General features: G+C 47.1%; 2 protein-coding genes across 8 annotated transcripts; both read left to right on the forward strand.

Annotated features, from left to right (window-relative positions):
• The first annotated feature begins 335 nt into the window (after positions 1–335).
• On the forward strand, positions 336–16,528 carry RAB5B (RAB5B, member RAS oncogene family). 4 transcript variants are annotated; one of them, XM_043446220.1, is made up of 7 exons: positions 364–456; positions 1,703–1,761; positions 11,058–11,319; positions 12,425–12,576; positions 12,847–12,969; positions 13,515–13,608; positions 13,923–16,528. In XM_043446220.1, the coding sequence occupies exons 3-7, from the start codon at positions 11,157–11,159 to the stop codon at positions 14,036–14,038; spliced, it is 648 nt and encodes a 215-aa protein (XP_043302155.1). In that variant the 5' UTR covers positions 364–456; positions 1,703–1,761; positions 11,058–11,156; the 3' UTR covers positions 14,039–16,528. The 4 variants fall into 4 exon arrangements, with proteins under 4 accessions (XP_043302156.1, XP_043302155.1, XP_043302158.1 ...); XM_043446221.1 differs by lacking the exon at positions 1,703–1,761 and having other exon boundaries at positions 336–456; XM_043446223.1 differs by lacking the exons at positions 364–456; positions 1,703–1,761 and adding an exon at positions 506–656.
• A 1,955-nt stretch (positions 16,529–18,483) lies between these two features.
• SUOX (sulfite oxidase) lies at positions 18,484–23,035 on the forward strand. 4 transcript variants are annotated; one of them, XM_043446208.1, is made up of 5 exons: positions 18,653–18,786; positions 19,275–19,486; positions 20,204–20,262; positions 20,523–20,700; positions 21,135–23,035. In XM_043446208.1, exons 3-5 carry the CDS (start codon positions 20,213–20,215, stop codon positions 22,542–22,544), a joined length of 1,638 nt encoding a protein of 545 aa, XP_043302143.1. In that variant the 5' UTR covers positions 18,653–18,786; positions 19,275–19,486; positions 20,204–20,212; the 3' UTR covers positions 22,545–23,035. The 4 variants fall into 4 exon arrangements, with proteins under 4 accessions (XP_043302142.1, XP_043302143.1, XP_043302145.1 ...); XM_043446207.1 differs by lacking the exon at positions 19,275–19,486 and having other exon boundaries at positions 18,484–18,786; XM_043446210.1 differs by lacking the exon at positions 18,653–18,786 and having other exon boundaries at positions 18,868–19,486.
• Positions 23,036–23,087: the final 52 nt, after the last annotated feature.

Below are 23,087 nucleotides of genomic sequence, written 5' to 3' on the forward strand. Positions count from 1 at the left end.
CTGGTTGAAGTTTCACTTTGACCCGCCTCCATCGCTCACCTGATTAGATGTTTATGAGTTAAAAGGCGGGGTCATGAGGGCATCGCGATTTTATTGGTTAAAATGTACGCCTATCAACAGGGTACCGCCCCCTATCTTGAGGCGCTCGCCCTTTAGTGGCTCCTCACCTCGTCCATCTTCAAGGTTTCCCTCACTGTATTGGTCTGGGGTCTCGCCTATCCAGCCCTGGGCTCGTACTCGTTGGTGACAGCGTCGAAAGAGACCCGCCTTTCTCCAGAGGATTGGCGGATTAGCACGCAGAGAGCCCACCCTCGATGGTAGGCGGGTAGTAGTGCAATTGGCTGGGGCCCCGCCCCAGGGCGAGGAGGAGGAGGAGGGGCAGGAGGGTTTGGTTGAGCTGCAGCTGTTTGTCTGTTCGACACAGGCTTGGGCCCGACGGGGGAGACGGAGCCCCAGGTACCGGGCTGATGGAGCCCGCAAGGGCAGGGGCGGAGGCGCCCCGGAGAGGAAAGCGGCCTGGCCTGAGGGCAGAGGCGGGTCTGGGCCTCCGCGAGGGGTTAGAATGGCCCACCGGAGAGGGGAGAAGGGGACCAGGCCCCGGCAGGCCTAATGGGGGCGCTGAGGAGGGGGCCGGGCGGGCTGGGAGCCCGAAGTTGGTGAGTCGGGGAGGCGGCCGGGAGATGTTGGCGGCTGGGCTGGGGGCCGGCGCGGGAGGCCCGGGGCTCGCGTGCGGGCAGGGGCAGGCCTCATTGAGCGGCGCCGGAGAGGGAGGAGCTGGGGGAAAGGGACTGGGCGGCGGGTGAGGTAAGTCCATTCGCCGGGAGGTGAGGAGGGGTCAAACCCGACGCCCAGGCCCCGAGGGGAACCGGGGCGGGACTCTCGAGAGGTCTCTTTGGAAGGGTGAGGGAAGGGCTCTTAACTGGGTAAGAGGCATTCTTTTCAGGCAAAGTGATTATTATAAAAATAACTAGGGTGCCCCAGAGTTGAGCCGAGAGGGATTGGGCTCAGTGTCGGAGATCTGACACAAGCGAAGAAAGCTTTCCTCATCTGGAAGACTCAGGTAGCCGGACTAGTGGAAGCAGGGCCACGAATCAGTGATGGGAGCTTCTGGGAGTGCTGGGGGGTGGGCTGGGGGCCTTGGGTTTTGCCACTAGCGCTTTTGTTCTCATTGGTGTGGAGATGTGGCAAGTTGAAGTTTTCTGGTACTCTCAGGGTAGACAATGAAGACAAATTGTTTTCTGTTTTTGTTTTTTTCTGTGACTGTTGTCAGTTCCCAACTCAGCCCCTACTCTCTCCCTTGCCCTCAAGCTGTTTAGGCTGCAGTCTCGGTGTTTCTTCTTACCTCCTGTTTCATGTCCTGTGAAAAAGCTAAGAAGTTAGATTTGGGGGATGTTTGTTCGTTTCTTTCCTGCTTAATAATGTGGTCTATATTGGAGACCATATCTCTCACCTGGAAGTGGGGAATCAGTGATTCATTTTCTGCCCTACAAATGGGCTTAGGTATCCCCAACCATCCAAGATCTTCTGACCATAGTTGGTGAAACTTTTGTGGTACTCAGACTTGGGTATTTCCCAGGCAGGTAGTGATTATGTGGAATCAAGCCTGGAAATATGAGGTGATATCACAGAGGAAGGGATTTGGGGAAGAGAGAAGTTCCATTCCAGAAGGTTGGCATCACCCGTTCTTTGTCTACTTCTTCAGGAGCCGGGGTTTCTGAGCTATTAGAAAGCTGGGTCAAACAGAGGCACTCGGGGAAGGAGGTGAGTAGAGAAAAGGAAGATGGGTTTCTAAGACCCAGAGGTCCCTTTCTCCCATGTATTTTTAACAGTCTACTGACCTCTTAGTTCCCCCCATAGATTGGAACTTATTGGATTTTCCCTTATTATACTTCCTCCTTTTTCTGTTTTATTCCACTGTATTTTATAACTATTTTCTTTTTAATTAGAAAAGTGGTATGTACATGTTAAAATATTCAGGTTTTACAGAAGTGTAAAAAGTGTAAAACCTCCTACATACACCCCACTCATTTCATCCAGAAAGGTCAGAGATAAGAGACAGCAGATCAAACTAATCTTACTTCACTCTGGGGGATGTGCCACCAAAGGCAATTCTGTTTTCATGTTCCCACCATGCTCTGGCTTCTCCTTCTTTAGTTTTCCCTTCTGGGATGATACTCTGTTATTTATTGTGCTCCTTTCACAGTTCATTCTGTCTTGCTTTTTATGAAATTTAGACAAGCAGAGAGCTATACTCTGGGTTATCCCTTCACATTCTTACACAAACATACACACCCCACTTGTGCACTGCTGGGTATCCTAAGGCAATGCCCAAATAGATGGCCAAAATGTCTTTCTCTTTTATGGGCAGGAAAGAAACGTTAAAGTGAATCATTTTGTTTGGAAAAATTATTGGCATCTTTGCTAAAGTGAGGAATTTGAGATTTCTGTCTTGTGGTTCATGGTCTCTGCATGTTCAAATTATGTGACTCTCCCTTCATTATCCCCAAAGAAGATGGTGGTTCTTCTTAAAGGGCCTTTGTGTCTGTCTTTCTATAGTGATACGAGAAGCTTCCAAATTTTCTGGCTTTGAAATTGGTTTTCCTCTAAACCTCAACACAGCTGGGACATTTTTTTACACCACCTTATGAATTGAATTTGTCCTTGCTGGCTTTAGAAGCCCTGTGATGTGCCCAGCCTTTGTGCAGTGCCCTTGGAAACCTTGATTGTTGTCCCTCCAGAAGCTTTTGTCTTCTCTTCTACAAAGCCAGTCCTAGAGAAGATTGTGTAGATGTGTATGTGTTTTAAATCCTCAGTAGGCTTTGTCATTTCCTGCATCCTGATGGTATCCTGTCCCTTCCTTTTTTTTTGTCCTTTTCTTCTATACATCTCTTCTTATCTTATCTACCTTCCCCTTAATCAACGCCTACTTTCAAGAAAAATTATCTAAAATTGCTCCATATTAAGGTGTAAATAACGAATAGTCACTTAAAGTATTAATCCTTCCGAGAGTTTTTGCTGTTAAAGAGGGAGTTAAAGAATGGAAATTGTCAGTATAGAATTTCAAACATAGATCTGGAGTTACAGAAATATATTTGGAGAAGAGGAGTTTCCCATTGCTCTTGAAGTCATACCTCATCCCTTCTAACGCTTTTTGCCCAGGAGCAAGGATTGCTCTTTTACAGTTTGCTTATTTGTGCTCACTGATATGAATTTGACTTATGAGGGGACATAGGTATGAGAAGCAAGTGCCTGCTCCCTAATCCTACAGCATTTCAGATTGGTAACCTAAGTGTGAGACAGTGCATTTAAATTAAGGAAATGCAACAGCCTGGTTGGAGGAGGGATACCTTAAAACCCTACACCATGCACTCCTGCTTCCCAAAAGAGTGTTTTAGGAAAGATTTAGTCACTGACTGAGCAGTCACTGAGCTGAGTGAGGAGCCGCCCAGGTGAGCAAAGTGTGTGCAGAGTCTAGGTCAGGTTGTAGTTTCTCTTGAGGGGCAGTGGGTACCTTTTCAGAGGTATGATTTTTTTTTCCTTTTTTAAACTTGTGTTTCTTAAGTTTAGGGATTAATGGAGATATTGAACCAAAGTTTTTTTTTTAACACTTAACATTAACTGAAGATTCAGAAAACTTTTTTTTTAACCACAGTTGCCTCAGTGTTACCGTGGGAGGGCTGCATGTTTGGTGTGATTAGGCCATCTGAGGCATAGTAACCGGCGACAGGAAAAGCAGTTAGCCCATGTGAGTTGCAACAGTACCTTGTGGGCTGGGTGCCAAGAGGGCCTTCTATCCAGGGGAGATGACAAGCAGGCGAGAGAGCGATTTGGCCTATTAAAAACATTCCCAAATAGAAGTAAGATTCTATCCAGATGGCACAGAAGGGGAGGAATAGATAGAGGAAGCAAGCAGGATTGCTTTGACGTTAATGAACACCTACTAGGGACCCCAACATTGTGCTTTGCTCTGGAGATTGAAAATGACATAAAAAATAGTCACACTTTTTGAGAAGTTCTTAGTTTAGCAGAGCAGACAGACACAATTAAATAATGTAGTAAATGTTGTGATAAGAATGCAGTCATCTTTATTTTTTGACCATGCCACATGGCTTGTGGGATCTTAGTTCCCCGACCAGAGATTGAACCTGGGCCCAGGCAGTGAATGCCCTGAATTCTAACCACAGGACCACCAGGGAATTCCCAAGAATGTAATCTTAATACTGTGGGATTCCAGAGGAAGCAATGGTGAATTCTCTTGGGTTGAGAGGGTAATTACGCAATTTCACAGAGAATGTGACATTTGAGTTTGTCCTTAAAAGATACAGTAGGAGTTTGCTAGGCAGACAAAGTGGAGAAAGGCATTCCAGTCTTTCCTAGGTCAATATGAGGGACTTTGCAGTACCATGCTGATAAGAGATTAAGTGTGCTTTTTTGGCTTTGGGGGAAATACAAGGGAGAAGATTGGAGAAGGAACTGGCAACGTACTGCAGTATTTTTGCCTGGTAAATCCCATGGACAGAGAAACCTGGTAGGCTACACAAAGTCAGACACAACTGGAGCTACTGAACAGCAAGGGAGAGGGTAAGGGGAAGTGGAAAACTCTCTTTTAAGCCCGTGACTCATTGGTTAACATTGGATCAGCACAATGAGCCAAGCAGTGTAATTCAGTTTAAGATTTTGGTAACTTGGGGTCTAAACAAAGTTGGAGAGTTGAAGACACTTACTGGCTCCTGTGCTGTCTTCCCTGTTCATTAAATCTCATGTTAATCCCACGGCCATTGAATTATGCAGAAATTACCACTGCTTTCCCTGGTGCCCGCCACTGACTGCTCCTGTCTCAGCTGTCCTGGCAGGGATCAGTCAAGACCTTTTAGAGAAGCATAGTAATAAGTGATTCCTTCTATCAGAAGGATATGGGACTAGATTCTCGTTCCCAGGGAAGGCGTGGGGCTTCCTAACTTGTTTTCAGTCCCAAAGGAAGTACTTATCCAAACTGTATAGAGGCAGAAACTATCCAGTCTAAGCTCTTGTTCCTGTTCTGGTACTTTCTTTGAATTTCAGTTCAGAGTTCAGCATCTCCTGCTTCCTTAAGTGTATAGTGATATTATAGGAGCAAGAGTGCCTTACTAGGAGTACATGCTAGAAGGATATTTGCTACTAATCTGTTCTGTGATAGCTGGCTGTATGGGCAAGTTGGTTGATTTTATTTGCCTCAGTTTCCTCGCTGTAAAGGACAGATTGGACTAGATGACCTCTAAACTGCCTCTAATCTGCAAAACTGAATTTATAGGGCTAACATGAGTGAGGGAGCTAGACTCCAGTGGCTGTTTACCTGAAACTCAGTCTCTATTGATGGATGACAGACGTCTGGAGGCATCCATTACCTGTAGTTGGGTTTCCCTGGCGGCTCAAACAGTAAAGAATCTGCCTATAATACGGGAGACCCAGGTTCAATCACTGGGTTGGGAAGATCCCCTGGAAAAGGAAATGGCAACCTACTCCAGTATTCTTGCCTGGAGAATTCCCATGCACAAGGACAAAGGAGCCTGGCAGGCTACAGTCCGTGGGGTCACAAAGAGTCAGACACTACTGAGTGACTAACACACACATCATACGTAGTTGACATGGGAACTCAAAGCTACCATGTGGGAAAGGATCTGAGGAATGGAGTCCTGCCCTCCCGGGGATCAGCAGGCTAAGCAGCCTTTCCCTTTGTGTTTGATTTTTTTTTTTTTTGCCACCCTGCTTGTGGGATCTTGGTTCGCCAACCAGGGATCGAACTCTTGCCCCCCTGCAGTGAAAGCTCAGAGTGTTAACCGCTGGACCACCAGGGAAGTCCCTTAGAAAGCTTCCCTGTTCATATTTTCCTCTGCTGCTGGGAGAGCTACCTGCACTAAAGAACTTGCCCCTCATCCTCCACCTCGCCCTCCCAAGTGGACGGGTGGCAGAGTCAAGCCTTAATCCTCCTTACTCATTTGGTAAGCCGTTCTTGTGGGGCTGGGATTCTGAGGAGAGTTAAGTCATTCTCATCTGAGCTGAAAGGGCTGAAGGGAAGGAGGATCTCCTCCCCCCTTTCTTGCCTCAGGTTTGAAGGTAACAATCGTCACACCACCTGACGGGCTGGCTGCGGTTGGTTTTTTGCCTTCAGATGGATCGTTTGCCCACTGTCGATTGTCAGCCAAAAAAATCATCACCAGAATAGGGGAGAAATCAATTGAATCTTATGTGTATTATTCCATTTCTGTACCCCTGATCTTTCGAGAGTCTAGCTGTTGCATAGGAAACATGATACTCTTACTAACAAGCTAGGAGTAAAGATGAAGGCCCAAAGATGGGCAGCCGGTCAGTTACCGTGAACAGAGAAGATAGGACATAGTCTTGAGCTGAAACACTGGAGTGGGAGAGTCTTTCCCAAGCTAGTAGTTACTAATCTCTGACAGTTGAAGAAAGTTTGCTCATTTACTCTGGCTTGACTTACCATCTGTCGGGGTTAGTGACCAAGGGCTTTTCAACCTGAGTGTCTGTGACTCTTTCGTACCTTTTTTTTTCCTGGCCACGCCATGCAACTTGCAGGTCCCTGACCAGGGATTGAACCCAGGCCATGGAGGTTAAATCATGGAGTCCTAACCACTGGACCGCCAGGAAATTCCCAACTGTTTCCTATCTTCAGTTCAGTTCAGTTCAGTCGCTCAGTCGTGTCCGACTCTTTGCGACCCCATGAATCGAAGCACACCAGACCTCCCTGTCCATCACAAACTCCCGGAGTTCACTCAAACTCATGCCCATCGAGTCGGTGATGCCATCCAGCCATCTCATCCTCTGTCGTCCCCTTCTTCTCCTGCCCCCAATCCCTCCCAGCATCAGGGTCTTTTCCAATGAGTCAACTCTTCGCATCAGGTGGCCAAAGTATTGGAGTTTCAGCTTCAGCATCAGTCCTTCCAATGAACACCCAGGACTTATCTCCTTCAGGATGGACTGGTTGGATCTCCTTGCAGTCCAAGGGACTCTCAAGAGTCTTCTCCAACACCACAGTTCAAAAGCGTCAATTTTTCAGCACTCAGCTTACCTCACAGTCCAACTCTCACATCCATACATGACCACTGGAAAAACCATAACCTTGACCAGACGGACCTTTGTTGGCAAAGTAATGTCTCTGCTTTTTAATATGCTATCTAGGTTGGTCATAACTTTCCTTCCAAGGAGTAAGCGTCTTTTAATTTCATGGCTGCAGTCACCATCTGCAGTGATTTTGGAGCCCCAAAAAATAAAATCTGACACTGTTTCCACTGTCTCCCCATCTATTTCCCATGAGGTGATGGGACCAGATGCCATGATCTTAGTTTTCTGAATGTTGAGCTTCAAGCTAACTTTTTCACTCTCCTCTTTCACTTTCATCACACTTCTCCAACTCCTGCTGTTTTCCCAGGCCTAGAAAGATGTGTCTGCTACTGAGAATTCAGTTCACTCTAACTTAGTGTTCTGCCCCTTGGATCACATGCTTTGAAGTGTGAGGGAGTAAGTCAAAGAATCTAGTCACTTTTCCTGTTGTTTCTTAAGAGTATAGTATATGTGTATCAACCTAAAGGAAACTTGATCAGCTTATCATCTGTAGGTTTTTTTTTTCTCCCTGTCATGTCATCTGTTTTCAAGTGTAGAGTTTAATGGCCTATCCTCTTAACTTATGGAACAATGTATATGAAGTATTACATAAATATATTTTTAAAAATAATCTCACAGATGCTGAGAAACTATATAAGAGAAACGTATTTCTTAAATGTACTTTGAATTCAAATTCTGCCTTTTACTATTTTCCCCTATTATCCTTCCTACTCCACCCCCAGATTCTCATAGATAAGGAAGCTGAAGCTCAGAAAGGTAAAAGGAGTGAGTGGCCTAGGATCACAGTGGGTTAATTGACAAAGCAGAGAATAAGGCTTTATTCTAAGGCTTGCCTGATTCCAGAGCCCTTACCACTGTGCAGGACTGCCTCTGTCGACTTTAGCATTCCATTTTCATAATTGTTCCATAACTTTCGTAGCAGAATTGGAAAACCTCTAATCCCTGGAGAGCTATATTTGGCCCTCATCTTAATTTCACCTGGAAGTGCTTTTGTAGGCCAGCCAGAGACTAGACTTCCTACTAACCCATCTTTCAGTGGCAGGCCTCTCCAAAGCAGTGTTTGTTAAAACTTTTAGTCATGGCTCAAAAAAAAAAGTTTTTTTACATCAAAATTCAGTGTGTGTACATACAACCACAAGTGAAGCATTTTCACAAAATGATTCTCATGCTTATTATTTGCATGCCACATGGTAATTTTTTTCTTCTTTTTTTAATATACTGATCATGATCCACCAAGCGATTTCAAGATCACTACTGCCTTACAGCATAAAAACACTGCTCTAAAGGTTTGAGGATGAAAAGAGTTAAAGAACTGTGACTAGTAGTTAAGAAACTAATTAATACTGATTCTTGCAGTACTGGTTCCCAGAATTTTGGATTTAACAGACAAATGAAATTTAAGGGTTTCTATTTTTCTACATAAGTATATTTAGAAAGTTTACTACTGACTAGCAACACCATTATTTATTTTTTAAAGAAAGCATTTTTTTTTAAAGTTATGTAGGAAACTTTAAATATATATATATATATATATATATATATATATATATATTTATTTCCTGTTAATAAAAGAAAGATTTATGTAGAATGAAATCTGAGTTCTTTACATACCATTTTCCTTAGTCTCATTCTCCCTAGAGGGAAGTAACCACTGTTAACAGATGAGCATGTATCTTTCCATACCTTTTTCTTTGTAGAATTTTGCTTTGTTTATAGAAATAGAATCAGCCGGGTGTTTTGCTTTTTTTAAAAATTGAACTATAGGTCTTAGAGGCTTATCCATGCAATAAATACATATTTACCTTTGAGAGAAAATTGATACTAAGAAGTTAGAAATTGTATTATAAAGGATACTCTTAAATTGAATAAATTTAGCTTTGTGAAAAACTTGCTCTATCATTTTTATTTTAATCATTTCATCATAAACCAGTGAAAAGTTCATCACAGAGTGGCACATGTATATCTGAATTCTTAGGACTCATTGATGTAGGGGACTACAAAATACCCAGTAGGATCAGAGTAATTTTATACAGTCCTCTGTCTTAATCTCGTCCATGCTGAGACTTTTCTGGGCTTTCTTGTTTCTCGCTCATTTCTCTGTTAACTTCCTCTTACACTTTTTTTTTTTCTTTGTTTTCCTCTACCTCCTTCATATAATGGCTGCTCTTTAGGATTATATTGATAACAACTAATATTGAGATGTCCTTTAATATATTAAATTTATTATTTCTGTGAATCAAGGCCACTAAATAATACCTGTCTTACTATTTATTAGCTCTGTATTAAACACATCTTTCACTTAATCATTAGGGCTATTCTATGAGATAGGTATTTTTTCCATTTTATAACGGTAGAAGGCTCAGAAAGAAAAATTTTCTTGATGTCATGAAATTAATGATTAGTAGCTTAATAATGATTAGTAGCTTAATATTGATACAGTACCTTTTGTCAAATATTTATGTTCTTTATATGTATTATTGCATTTAGTCCTCACAACACCTTTTGAAGTAGGTGCTCATAGACTGTTATCCCATTTTACAGATGAGGAAACAAATGCACAGGTAGATTTAGTAACTTGTCCAAAAGTTCATAGCTTGTAAGCAGAACTAAAATGAATCCAATGAATTGGACTCCACAGCTTTTGTTCTCTATGCTTCTTTCTGTATGGCTTTTCTGTCCTTTCCATCTTTACTAATACTGCAGATATTTTTTAACCCTGATTTGATCCCAAAGCAATTATTTTTTCACTATATATGTCACAGAATATGATCTTTATGGAGTCACTAGAATCAGTCTTGGAGAAGGGAAACATCAATTTGAACCAGCAAAGTACAATCCAAGCAGTGCTTAATTTTGGGGTGAGGTGGTTTTGCATGTTCTGATCACGCTAACGCTTTTTTGAGTCTCATAGTTCTTTTCCCCTCAGAGTCACGATGATGAAATATATTCAGTTTTGGATGATTGGACAAAGTCCCAACCTCTGTCTGTATCCTCTTCCACCAGCTTTCCTAGCCACTTAGAAGGTAGAGAAGGTGGTTCAGTTATATTCTTTCATCAAGTATTTATTGCTTGAAGACTTACCCCTGCACCACCTTCTGGAGATTGCTGCCTGTGTTCAGAAGGTGCGCCTTCTTCCCCTGGGCCTGACTTGGAGGCCTACAGCTGTTAGGCCTTTTTCATGTGGAGCGTAGTCTTATCCCTAGGCACCAAGAAGAGAGCCGCAGGTTGAGAGTAAAGCAAGCCTACTGACTCAGACTTGATAGGTTTTCAGACTCAGAGGGGTGGTAGAAGCAAAGGGAAAGAGTTAACACTGAAGGTAGTCTGTTTCTCTGTTACCTCTGAGCAGAAATGAGAAAGGATAGATTTTGGTAATTGGATCCTGGTTTGATTTTCAGAGATGTCAGTTTCAGAAGTGGTCATGCATGAAGGACACAGAACCAGAGGCTATCCCTTAGCTCCTCAGAGGGATGACTGCTACCTACACCCCTAGAGTGAATTTCTCGTTTTGAAGGCTAGAAAGAAGAGGGGGTAAGAAAAGGACAGCACCTGGACACCAAAGAGATAGTAGGGATCTGGGGTACTTTTGGGTGGACCTGGATGTTCTTTTAGGCCAGCTAAAAGTTGATCGATTTGCTGTTCTTTGAAGACCTGGTGGGGAATGACTGGGAGATTAAAGACGACTCTCACACGGTTTTCAGTCTCTCCATTGCAGCACACTCTACTTTAAATGCTATTCTTGTTTTCTTGATCCCCGCTCTTAACCACTGAGTGCCAGGTGCCTGGGACCCTCTCAGTGGTGTGAGCTTTTAATGGTGGGTGATTATAAGACTTAAGTCCTTATTGGAGCAAAGAAATGAAGAGATTCTGTCCTTTCTTTTAAAGAATGGTTGCCGTTGTCATGGCCCTGTGTTTAATTTCACCCACCTCTTTTCTTGCAGAACTGCTGAAGCCTGGACACCCCCTCCCCTCCCCCTCCCCCCTCTGCCGCCTTGTGGCATCCCCCTCCCTCCACCCTTTCCCGCTCTGATAACCTAGCCATGACTAGCAGAAGCACAGCCAGGCCCAACGGGCAGCCCCAGGCCAGCAAAATATGCCAGTTCAAACTGGTCCTGCTGGGTGAATCTGCGGTGGGGAAGTCCAGCCTGGTGTTACGTTTTGTCAAAGGGCAGTTCCACGAGTACCAGGAGAGCACCATTGGAGGTAAGCGCTTCAGGGAGAGAAGAGAGTTCTTGTTGAGAAGGGCTCCTGAAGGGAGGTCAAGGGATCTGATCATGCTGCTGGCCCTCTTAGCTCCCAAAAATGGAAATCTTTTATGAAACAAAAAAATTGCCAAAATGCCCCAAAACAGGTGTCTGTTCATCCTCTTCCTAGAAGAAAGTTAGGAAGGTTGGCCTTTGAGCACCAAAAAAACCACTCTTTTTTTTTTTAATCTCAGACTATTTTCCTCTTCCTGCTCTCATCTTAATGCCAGTGAAGTTCAGTTGAGGGTCGTCTTGAGCATGGTTGATTTGGGGCAGTGGCTTATAATCAGAGGTGTACATCTGAAACTCCTGGGGAGCATGCTGGGCCCTACCTCAGGTTGGCTGATTAGTTTTGGAAGGAGGGTGAGATTGGTGGCAGTGTAGACGTGTATGTTTGGAGAAGCTCCTTAGCTGATCTCTGATGCACACATCTGGTAAAGCAGAGGTGAGAGCTAAATACAAAAGGTGAAGAGAGATGCCTTTCCTACGTTGGCTATCTTCGCTCTGCCACTATCCCGAAATAGGGTGCTAATTCAATATGAGAACTCCCCATATTCCTCCTTCCCCGCTTTTATTACTTACCTTGGAAATACATTCTTAGACCAGCAGAAGTGATACAAAAAAGTAACAGCCAAATAATATAATGGTGGGACCTCACATCAGGCTTTAAAATCTTCTAATCAGTTATTGATGTGACTTTTATCTGAAGCTTATTGTCTCTCATTATCTCTTAATCTATTTTGGTTAGAAGAGCGTTGACTCTGGTATTAAATCTGGTTCTTTCTAGCCCTTAGAGTTTACCATGGCACCCCCATTCCTTAGCTGGAAAGACTTCTGGCAGGAAGGATTTAGCCAAGAGCAGGCTTAATTCTGGTGCCAGGACCTGAAGGAAAATGCTAAACCTTTCCAGGGTATAAGAAGGAGAATGCTAAACCTTTCCTGTAGCCGAACGGCCTGGGTAGTGACTGGTCTTAGACTGACGTGGAGATATTTTGAAGGAGGTTGGGACGTTCCAGTGCATTCTCCCACTTACACCAGCTTCTCCTGTGTTCTCTCATTCATAGCGGCCTTCCTCACCCAGTCTGTTTGTCTAGATGACACGACAGTCAAGTTTGAGATCTGGGACACAGCTGGGCAGGAGCGATACCATAGCTTGGCCCCCATGTACTACAGAGGTGCCCAAGCTGCCATTGTGGTTTATGACATTACTAATCAGGTAAGTGGGCTGAGAAGATTGTCCTTGCTTTTATTTATAGGAATTAAATTAGGTGGGGGAGAGAAAACCGGTTCTTGAAATAGCAAAATAAGAATACAAATTATGCTTCCAAGTGTTAAGAAGACAGAGGTAATGACTTGCCAGAAATAGATGGTTTCGGTGAGTAACGGCTGCTTAGAAGAGGTGAGTTTTGAGATTGGACTTTGAAGGTGATAGCCCTAGATTGGCAGTCATTCCAGCCTACCCATTCTCATCCTTGTGTTTTCCCAGGAAACCTTTGCCCGAGCGAAGACATGGGTAAAAGAACTACAGCGACAGGCCAGTCCTAGCATCGTTATTGCCCTGGCAGGGAACAAAGCCGACCTGGCCAACAAGCGCATGGTGGAGTATGAAGTAAGATGGCCACCAAGTCCTTCTCTGACACACTCCCTCTATGCTTGGGACCTCTTTTTCCCAAACCTGCCCTCTCTGAAAACCTCATCTGAGGACATTCATCATCTCATTCCCCAGTTCTGCACCAAGTTAAATACAGCAGCACTGTGACCCTAATGCCAGCCAGGAGATTTTAGAGGAGTCAGAAGAAAAGCCCAGAGCAGAGGGGTAGGGGAGTGCCAGTACCAGCTGTGGGCCAGGTGAGAGGGGGAGGGGGGGGCGACTGAACGCGAGGTGAGGGACTCGAGTGTCAGAGCCCAGAGGCCCCTAACCAACTTACCTTCTTCCCTGTGCTTAAGTTTGCTGACATCTGTTTGTTGGATTAAGTGGTGGAGACCATGGGTTGTCCCTTGAGGGAGTCATCACCAAATTATGGGTCCAGGGCCAGCTGGCTCAGAGGGGAGGGAACCTAGGATGTTGCCTAGCTCCAGTGCTACATGGGAGTGGAAAGGCAGTCCTTGTCCCTGCCCTCCAGTCTGAGTACCAGTACACCCCACCCCTTGCAGGAGGCCCAGGCGTATGCAGATGACAACAGCTTATTGTTTATGGAGACTTCAGCCAAGACAGCTATGAACGTGAACGATCTCTTCCTGGCAATAGGTAAGGTCAGAGCAGCCTGAGGTCTTCCTGTCGTTTTCCCCTTGCCTCTAGGCAAGATCACTAACCCAGGTCATAAGGATAAATGGGAGTGTCTCCCTTTATGAAAACTTCAGGTGTGGAAATACTGTAACTTTCCATTGTGACCTCCATCCTTTGGTTGCAGCTCCAGCCCCTTCATCTTCAGTGTTGTTTGCAATGAACCCTCCCCTCTTCAGAGCATTCTTTTAGTCTCTCACATTTCCCCTTTCCCCTAAGTCTTTTGGGGAGATGAGTAAAATCTATCATACTCTGTTCCCTTCTGTTTTTATCTCTAGCTAAGAAGTTGCCAAAGAGTGAACCCCAGAATCTGGGGGGTGCAGCAGGCCGAAGCCGGGGTGTGGATCTTCACGAGCAGTCCCAGCAGAACAAGAGCCAGTGTTGTAGCAACTGAGGGGGTGGCTAGCAGCAAACAAGTACGGAGCTAGCAGGAGAGCTAAGAGATAACCTCCATCCCCTCAGCACACAGCCCCTCGGTAGCAGCACAGCCAGCCCTGGTCCCCAGGGCTGCCTCCTGACGGCTCCGTCACGGCACTTTTTAACGCTTCAGCAGCAGCTCCAGGCCGCTGTTGCCGCTGGCCTCCTACCCCTACTCTGGGGCTTGGGGGTCAGATCCCCCAGGACTTACCTTCCAAAACAAACTTTCTTCACTTTGTATTATAGGTGCAAGACAGTGACCTACTCATCTTTCCTCCTTCTGCCCATTTTTTTAGAAAACTTTTTTTTTTTTTTTTGTCTCCTGCCCCTTCCCCTTCTGCTTTTGGTCAGTCTCTGTTCTTGATCTCCTTTTCCTCCTCTCCCCAGGATGGAGAAGGTGGTGAACCCAGGAACTGAGGAAGGTTTCCAGTTCAGTCACATTAAGGGCCTTGGGGGAAAGTAAGGCTCAGAGCAGGGGGTAGTAAGGAAACATTGCCTTTTTGTTTTTGTTTGGTTGGAGTTCCTCATATGTGAAAGCACTGCAGTCCATGAGTTGGCCTTGTGGAGGGTTTTTCTAGGTAGAGGTGGGAATGGGACGGCCAGCTCCCGGGCACCAGGTTGGAGTCTTGCTATTGGCTGACTGCAAGTGGAAGGGGTGGAGAGGCAGTGTCACCTGTGTCTCGTGAACTCTTCCAAGGCCTAATTTCCCCTCACCCAGCTTCTTAGGTAGCTTCTCCCCCATAATGGGGGAGATTCTGGACCCCAGAGTCCTCCAAAGAATCTTCACTGGTTGCCTGCCTCTTTGGCTCTGCTGTGATCTAAATGGAGGAGGGACCAGTTTCTGATACCCATCCTCTGACTTAGGCATTTTTTTCTCTCTGGCCTTCAGATGGCCCCAGCCCCAGCCACCATATCCCCCTGCAGTTTGCACTTTAACTGATGGTAGTTTAGTTGTGATACTTGTTTAGTGGGTGGTTTGGTTGACATACTTGCCCTCTTTTTAGTTAAGTGGAATCCAGTGTGTGTGTGAGACTTGAGGCGGGGCTGCAGAGAACAGTACCAGTGGCAGCGAGTCAAGCCCAGTCTCCACTGCTTGCTGCCTCTAACTCTCATTCTCACTGCGCCTGTATCCTTGCCAGCCTGACTCTTTGGTAGAGGTTTACCTTTCCTGGGAAATTAACTGAGCAACTGCAGAGCAGTCTCAGGATAGCATAGGCCACTCACCGTAGGAGAGGGAAGGAGAGTCCGGCCAGAGGGAGGAGTTTTCTGTGCTTTCCCAGGGTTCCCATTCAATTTGATCCACCCATTCCTGTGTCTTTTCTACTTCCCTGTAAATAGGTATGATCTTTATTCCCACTGTACAGTCTGTTCTGCCCCCCACCTCCCATCAGGCCCGATTTCTTTTCCCCTTTGTTAGAATCTTCAGTTGGCCATGCTTACCACCCCAAACCCACCCCCCATGCAGCCAGTGGTTTAATCCGCACACCACTAGGGAGTTGCACCACCGAGGTCTGCCGTGGCCCCCTCATCACAACGCCTGTTCCCGTGGACAGGGAATGGCTGGCACTCAAGGTCCCTCATGACTGTCTCACACCAGAGGACACTGGTCCTTTCTAAATCTCCAGCCTCTCTCCACGCCCCTCATCAGGTATTTTAAGATGTCTTTGGGAAGCCATCAAGGCAAGAGAGAACTCTAAATTCCTTCTTGTTCTAGCTTAGAATTTTGGGGAAATTGGGGGAAATGAGATAGGAGAGGCCATAGTGAGCTCGGATTGGAACCGTTCTGCCTTTTGGGCTTGTAGACTGCTTTCTGTTGCAGAGCAACTGAGAAATCCATGACGCTGAGATTCTGAAGGACTGAGCTTAGGTTCTTCCACTTATGCCTCAATTCCCTTCCTTTCCCAGGGGCAGCCTTAGTTCCCACGGCCCTGAAACGCATATTCTCCCCCTCTTTTCCCAGCACCCATTAGCCCCCTAAAGCACCCAGTGCATTCTTACAAGTGGAAGAACTAGGATGGCTCTCATAAGTTTCTTAGAAATGAAGTTCTTTGTGCAGTTTTCCCCATGGAGCAGGAGTGAAGATGTTTCATTGCCTTGGGGCTGGGAAACCATTTCTCCAGGCTGCTTCTCCCCTCCACTGCCCCACTTAGGAACAGGATTGGCCTTAAATTATGGGCCTGTCTGCTGCCTTCCTTCTACTTTCTAGCAGCTCTTCTGTTTTTCTTTGAGCTCTGGTGGGCTTGGGGAATCTTAGTTTTTATTTCCCGGCTCTTCATTTTTTTCTTCTGATCAGTTTTTTTTTTAAGGCGGGGTATCTTTTTTTTCTTTTTTTTTTTTTTTTGCCTCTAAGAAAGCATTTGCCTTTTTTCCCTTTTCTTCCTCTCCCAACATAACAATCGTGGTAACAGAATGCGACTGCTGATTTACCGATGTATTTAATGTAAGTAAAAAAGGAGAAAAAAAGGTGTATTGGAGTGTTGCTTCTTCTCTTTTTTTTTTTTTTTTGCTATTTCTCTGATACAAGAAATTTGCAAGGGCAACCCAATAATGTTTTACTGAACCAGAAACACGCCTTCCTTTGCATCTTGGTGCATGCATGTGTGCGTGCGTACGTACAGGCTAAGTTGCTCAGTCGTGTCCAATTCTCTGTGACCCTGTGGACTGTAGCCCACCAGGCTCCTCTGTTCATGGGATTCTGCAGGCAAGAATACTGGAGTGGGTTGCTATGCCCTCCTCCAGGGGATCTTTACCACCCAGGGACTGAACCCATGTCTGTTATGTCTCCTGCATTGCAGGCAGTTCTTTGCTGCTAAGCCACCAGGGAAGCCCTGCATCTTGGTAACTCCTTATTACTCATCTTTCCTTGAATGGTGAGATAATTCAATTTGTAAAATAGCCTCTTTACTGCTGTTTAATCACTTCTGTTCCCAAGCCACTAGAGCGCTCATCAGATCTGTCCCTAGCTTAGCACAGACTGTATATGTGGAAGGGGGTGGGCATCTGTGGACCTGTGGGCAGACAGCTGAGGCTGGAGGGAGAGGTGGTGGTTGTGAGTGTTGTGCAAAAATTTTTGTGCGCCTCTCAAAGGGGTCCGTGACCTGAGACCATGACCTAAAGAAAGTTTTATAAATCACTGAATTAACATTGTTGATTTATCATGTGACTTCTACCCCAACAGGAAAACTTCAGCAGGAAATTCTTCTTCTTTTCTACTGAATTCTTGAAGCTCTGACCCTCACAGTCTAAGTGGAAGTGGTCGGGGAGAATGATAGAAAAGATTAGGTGTGGTTGCAGGAGGAATTTTAAATTCCAGAGGATCTGAAGTACAGGAAAGACACCCTGGAATTCAGTCCCACCTCTGACAGTTTATTAGCTATGGCCTTAGTCAAGTTACTTAGCTGTTCTCTGCCTCAGTTTCCTCTGTAAAATGAAAGTTTTTGAGATTTAAAGGGTCAATTCTATAAAGCCTGTGTGTAGCTCTATATAGGGTGACAGTTACAAGGCAGAAATCTCATCCCATGACTTCAGATAATCCTTAACTGATTCCTCTGTATCCTTGGACTGAGCTTGTTTTTTAAGACTGGCAGGATAGGTTGGGCATCAGACCTGTCTGATGATTAAATTGTACAGTAAAATTGGGAATCTTTTTTCCAAAAACCTTAGAGCCAAAATTACCTTTTCACTGTCAGTTCTCCTTTCTTTATATTGCTTAGTATTCCACACTACCCCTGCACCCCCACACGACTTCTTCATTTCTAGTAAAAGCTCTTCTAGTTCAATTCTGGAAAGAAGAAAGGGAGGGAGGGGAAATGATCTTCCAAAGTTAAAGGTGGGGAAAAAAAGTGAAAGTGTTGGCCTCTCAGTCGACTTTTCAAGTAAGGCTGTAACTCAGCCTTCTCACCTCTAGAGGGCAGTGTTGGGTACGTTTGCCCAGGGCCACAGCTCGCCAATGACAAGCTTTCCCTAGCCAAATGAGAAAAGGGTAACAGCAAACAATTTAATTAGTGTCCTTTATTCTGATATTATGAGCAACTGCAATCTTCCAACTTTTGGGTGTTAAAATGTCATTAAATAACGACCTTTTAAAATAAATTGACAACTAAGCAAAATATAAAAGATGGTTGGTTATTCAGTGTTATTTCTACAATTTGAGGAGAAATTGTTAGACCAAGGAATCTCGAAGTCTTTGAGCCACTCTTTAGACTCCATTTCTGCTCTCATTCCTGAAAATAAAAGACTTGAGCTTTTGATCTTGTTTTCTCTCAACGACAAACAACAAACAGGGCTGTGGTAGTTGCGACAGAGAGGATGAGGCGGAGCTCACCACCGGGAGAAAGCCGGCTGGACGCCAAGGCCTCTAGAGAAAGCGTCTCGGCGGGCGGGGCGGGGCGGGGCGGGAGCGCCTCTCAGCCCAACCCTTGGGAGTCCTCATCACCTTACACTGTTCCGAACATCCTGAGGGTCCCACTCCTCGTCTGGCGCGGGCGGAAGGAAAAACAGCCCGTCCTATCTGCAAGCCGGGGTGGCGCCCGGCCTGCCTTCGCCTCCAGGAGGCGGGCACAGCAGCTGGGAGGCGGTCTGCCGCCCGCCAATGGCCAGGGGACGAGCCGAGGGGCGAGAGTGGTCCTGTACTCCGCACAACGTCACGGCGCAGGCCCCGCCCCGTCGCCGATAGCCGCTGGGCACGGAGAAGGTAAAACAGCCCCCCAGCGCACGTTGAGCCGGGTAAGGAGGCTGGGGCCAGGAAAGGGGAGAGGAGGGGGCAAGGCCAATAACCTGAGCGGTGGCGGGGCGGGCGCTTGGCACCCGGGGTGCTCCGAATCCCAGGCTCAGCAAAACTGCTGGTACCCGCCTCCACCTCCGCCAGCCGGGTGCTCCTGGGGCCGTGGGCTATTGCTACAAAATACTCTCGGGCCAGCTGTTAGGCAGTGATATGGAGCCAGCTACTTGTGCCCCGGTAAAATATCCATATTCTGCCCAAAGTGACCCTGGGGAGTGACTGGTCACCACCCGCACAAGGGGGTGTCAGCTGTTCCGTAGCAGAAGACTGCTTCTCCCAAGACTGGAACCTTGGGCTGATCGAGTTCCGCTATAAGTCAGCTCTACCTCATCGCTCCAGCAGAGTGGGCTGCTGGCACCGACGGGGAGTGAGAGGGAGAGTGAGGGTCCCAAGGCCCGGGAGTACAACGCAGCCTCTCTGCTCCTACTCCTAGCTTTCTTGCATCTTAGGCAATTCTGACTCTTCTCGCCCCACCCCACTCGCCACGTTGGCCCTCCTGAGATCAGTGATCTGCTCAGTGCTGTAAAGAAGAAACTGCTGCGAGCCAGAGCAGAAAAATTACCTTCTTCCTTCTCTAGCCGGTTCCCTGACACCCAGGCCATTAACTACTCAGTTTGCTGAGCTCACTGAAATGGCACAGACAAGGTAGGGGTGTGGACCCCAGGCTGGGATCCAGTTCCCAGCTGGGTTCAATTTTTATTGTTTTAGGAGTGGGAGGAGGGAAAGTCCTTCAATGGCAATGTTATTACTTGTTTGCGCATCACAGCAACTCTGCTAGGTAGATCTCATTTCATGCATGAGGACACAAGTTCAGAGAGGCCTGGTATCTTGCCCAGGAACAGGGCTGGTTAATGGCGGGACTGGTTTTTATAAACGCAAAGCAGTTTGACTCCAGAATCTGAGCTTCCTTCACCTCATTAGGTGGCCACTATCTGTATTTTTACTTTTTTGTCTCCTTTTACGTGAGCACACCCCTCAGTTGTGCTCTGCTAGCTTCAGAAAGATTAAACTGGCAAGCTGCTGGACAATAGACTTTTGGCTCCCATTGCTCTCTGCAGTGCAGAGTCCAGGGTGGAGGATGTAGAACCGGTGATTCTCAGGGGACTCCCTCCCACCCCCTGTTCCTTTCCATCCTGTCAGCATATTCTGTCTCTGAACTCCTCCAGGTTTTCTCTAAGGTCCCGTTGGGATCCCTACTCCCATTCTATGGCCTCGTTACCCCAGAAAAATTGTCCCCATCTGTCCAGAGAGCTCCTAGCTGGTCTCCTCTGTGTCATCCGCCTACCCGTTGCCTCGAGCTGCCCTAATCTCATCACCTCCCAGCACTCCTATCTTGATCCTGGGATCTGCCTCCTCTCTTAGGTCTCCATAATGCTGCTGCTGAGCAGAGCTGTGGCCCCAGGGCTCCGACAGGCCTGCAGGTAGGCCATCCAGTTCCTCGCCCATGTCTCCTTCCCCCTGTGCTTTTATGGCACTTAGCTTAACTGCCAGGTGAAATGGCTGAGATTGTGGCCTGGGAGGAAAGGGAAAGCCACATCCCCCTTGTCCCACCCATCCCTGAGAAACTTAAGTCCCAGCTGAAGGAACCAATGGCTAACCTGGGAGAGGTACACCCCAGGCCTTCCCCCGCCCTTTCTTAGGATCAGAAGTGTGCTACTAAGAAGACTTCTCTCTCTTCCAGACTCAAGTCAACCCCGGCAAGGCTCTGCATTCGGGCCTGCTGTACAAATGATTCATTTCAGCCCCAGCGCCCCAGCTTCACCTTCTCTGGTGGTAACTCCAGCACCAGGAGATGGAGAGTCGTGGGGACGCTGCTAGGCCTCGGGGCAGTGTTGGCCTGTCATGACCAGCAGTGCAGGGTAAGTAGGGAAGGAAGGAGCTTCACTGTCAGAACCAAGGGGCCTGAGTGAGTTCCCCAGGCAACCCAGGCTTTACCACAGAGCCCATGATTACACAGTCTTCATGGTCCTCATGCACACAGCACAGATGGAATCTTCTACCTTCCCAGTGGCCATAACTTTGTGGGTTGGGTCAGAGTGTTAGTCACTCAGTCATGTCTGACTCTTCGCGACCCCATGGACCTCATCAGGCTCCTCTGTCCATGGAATTCTCTAGGACAGAATACTGGAGTGGGTTGCCATGCCTTTTTCCAGGGGATATTCCTGACCTGTTGATCAAACCCTGGTCTCTCGAATTGTGGGCAGGTTGTTAACCGTCTAAGCCACCAGGGAAGCAGAGGGTCAGAGTGAGGTGGAGTGATTTCTTCCTAACATTCTGCTCCCTTTTGCCTCAGGCTTCTCAAGAGTCACCACGCAGATATACGAGGGAGGAAGTGAAATCCCACAGCAGCCTTGAGACTGGGGTCTGGGTGACTTTAGGCTGTGAGGTCTTTGATATCACAGAATTTGTGGACATACATCCAGGGGGGGCGTCAAAGCTGATGCTAGCAGCCGGGGGTCCTTTAGAGCCCTTCTGGGCCCACTATGCTGTTCACAACCAGCCCCATGTGCAAGAGATGCTAGCTGAGTACAAGATTGGGGAGCTGAGCCCTGATGACAAGGCACCCTCCGTCCTGAAGACCTCTGATCCTTATGCGGACGATCCCACACGTCACTCAGCTCTGAAGGTCAACACCCAGCACCCCTTTAATGCGGAGCCGCCCCCTGAGCTGCTGACAGAAAACTACATCACACCCAACCCTATCTTCTTCACCCGGAATCATTTGCCTGTACCTAACGTGGACCCAGACACCTATCGCCTGAATGTAGCAGGGCCACCAGGGGGTCAGTCGCTGTGCCTGTCCCTGGATGACTTGTACCAGTTCCCTAAGCACGAGGTCACCGTCACTCTGCAGTGTGCTGGCAACCGGCGCTCCGAGATGACTCAGTTCAAAGAAGTAAGAGGTCTGGAGTGGAGTTTAGGGGCCATTAGCACTGCGCGCTGGGCTGGGGCACGGCTTTGTGATGTGTTAGCCCAGGCTGGTCACCAGCTCTGTGAAACTGAGGCCCATGTCTGCTTTGAGGGCCTGGATTCAGACCCCACAGGGACTCCCTATGGAGCATCCATTCCTCTGGCTCGGGCCATGGACCCTGAAGCTGAGGTCCTGCTGGCATATGAGATGAATGGGCAGCCTCTGCCTCGTGACCACGGCTTTCCTGTGCGAGTGGTGGTTCCCGGTGTGGTGGGTGCCCGCCATGTCAAATGGCTGGGCAGAGTGAGCGTGGAGCCAGAAGAGAGTTTCAGCCACTGGCAGCGGCGGGATTACAAAGGCTTTTCTCCGTCTGTGGACTGGGACACTGTAGACTTTGACTCAGCTCCATCAATCCAAGAACTTCCAGTCCAGTCAGCCATCACACAGCCCAAAGAAGGGGAGACGATAGAGGCAGGGGAGGTGACTGTCAGAGGCTACGCATGGAGTGGAGGAGGAAGAGCTGTGGTCAGGGTGGATGTGTCTCTGGATGGGGGCCTAACCTGGCAAGTGGCTGAGCTGGAAGGAGAGGAGCAGCGTGCCCGAAAGGCCTGGGCCTGGCGGCTATGGCACCTGCAAGCCCCTCTGCCAGCTGGGGAAAAGGAACTGAACATTGTTTGTAAGGCTGTAGATGACAGCTACAATGTGCAGCCAGACACGGTGGCCCCAATCTGGAACCTACGAGGGGTGCTCAACAACGCCTGGCACCGCGTCCATGTCCATGTCGCCCCATGAGAAGGTGAAACAGAGCCACATTCTGAGCCCCTTTCCATACCCGTTCTTTGGCCTCATTACCGCAAAAAATCTTTTCCCTCCACCTCCTTTCCATGTCTTGGATCACAGCCCTGACTATGCATTCCGAAGCCACACACACACATTCCTCACACATATCCACCCAAGCTCTCACCCCTCCGTGGATGCTGTTAGAGTCACAGGCCACTGACCCTGTGCCAGAAGGTAAGAGCTATTGGAGCAAAGGGCTGGAAGCAGGAAAAGTAATTCTGGAAATAAGCACTATTTTCTCTATCTACCCTATCTCCATTTCTCATGACTGTCACCACTGAATCCTTATTTTGCCTTTGCCCTTGGGATTCTTCAAAGTATGTGTGTATACGTAACTTTTCACCACCTCTAGGTTGCCGAGGGCTGTGAAGAGCGCAACACAACCCTCTCCCTTTATAGTTCCACTTTTCTAAATACATCAATAAAATATCTGTTTAAGACTACCACTCTGAAAAATTTTAAAAAGATGATTTGGGGAACTTCTTGAGGCTGGGG

Source organism: Cervus canadensis, chromosome 25, assembly GCF_019320065.1.
Source record: "Cervus canadensis isolate Bull #8, Minnesota chromosome 25, ASM1932006v1, whole genome shotgun sequence".
NCBI classification, from domain to species: domain Eukaryota; kingdom Metazoa; phylum Chordata; class Mammalia; order Artiodactyla; family Cervidae; genus Cervus; species Cervus canadensis.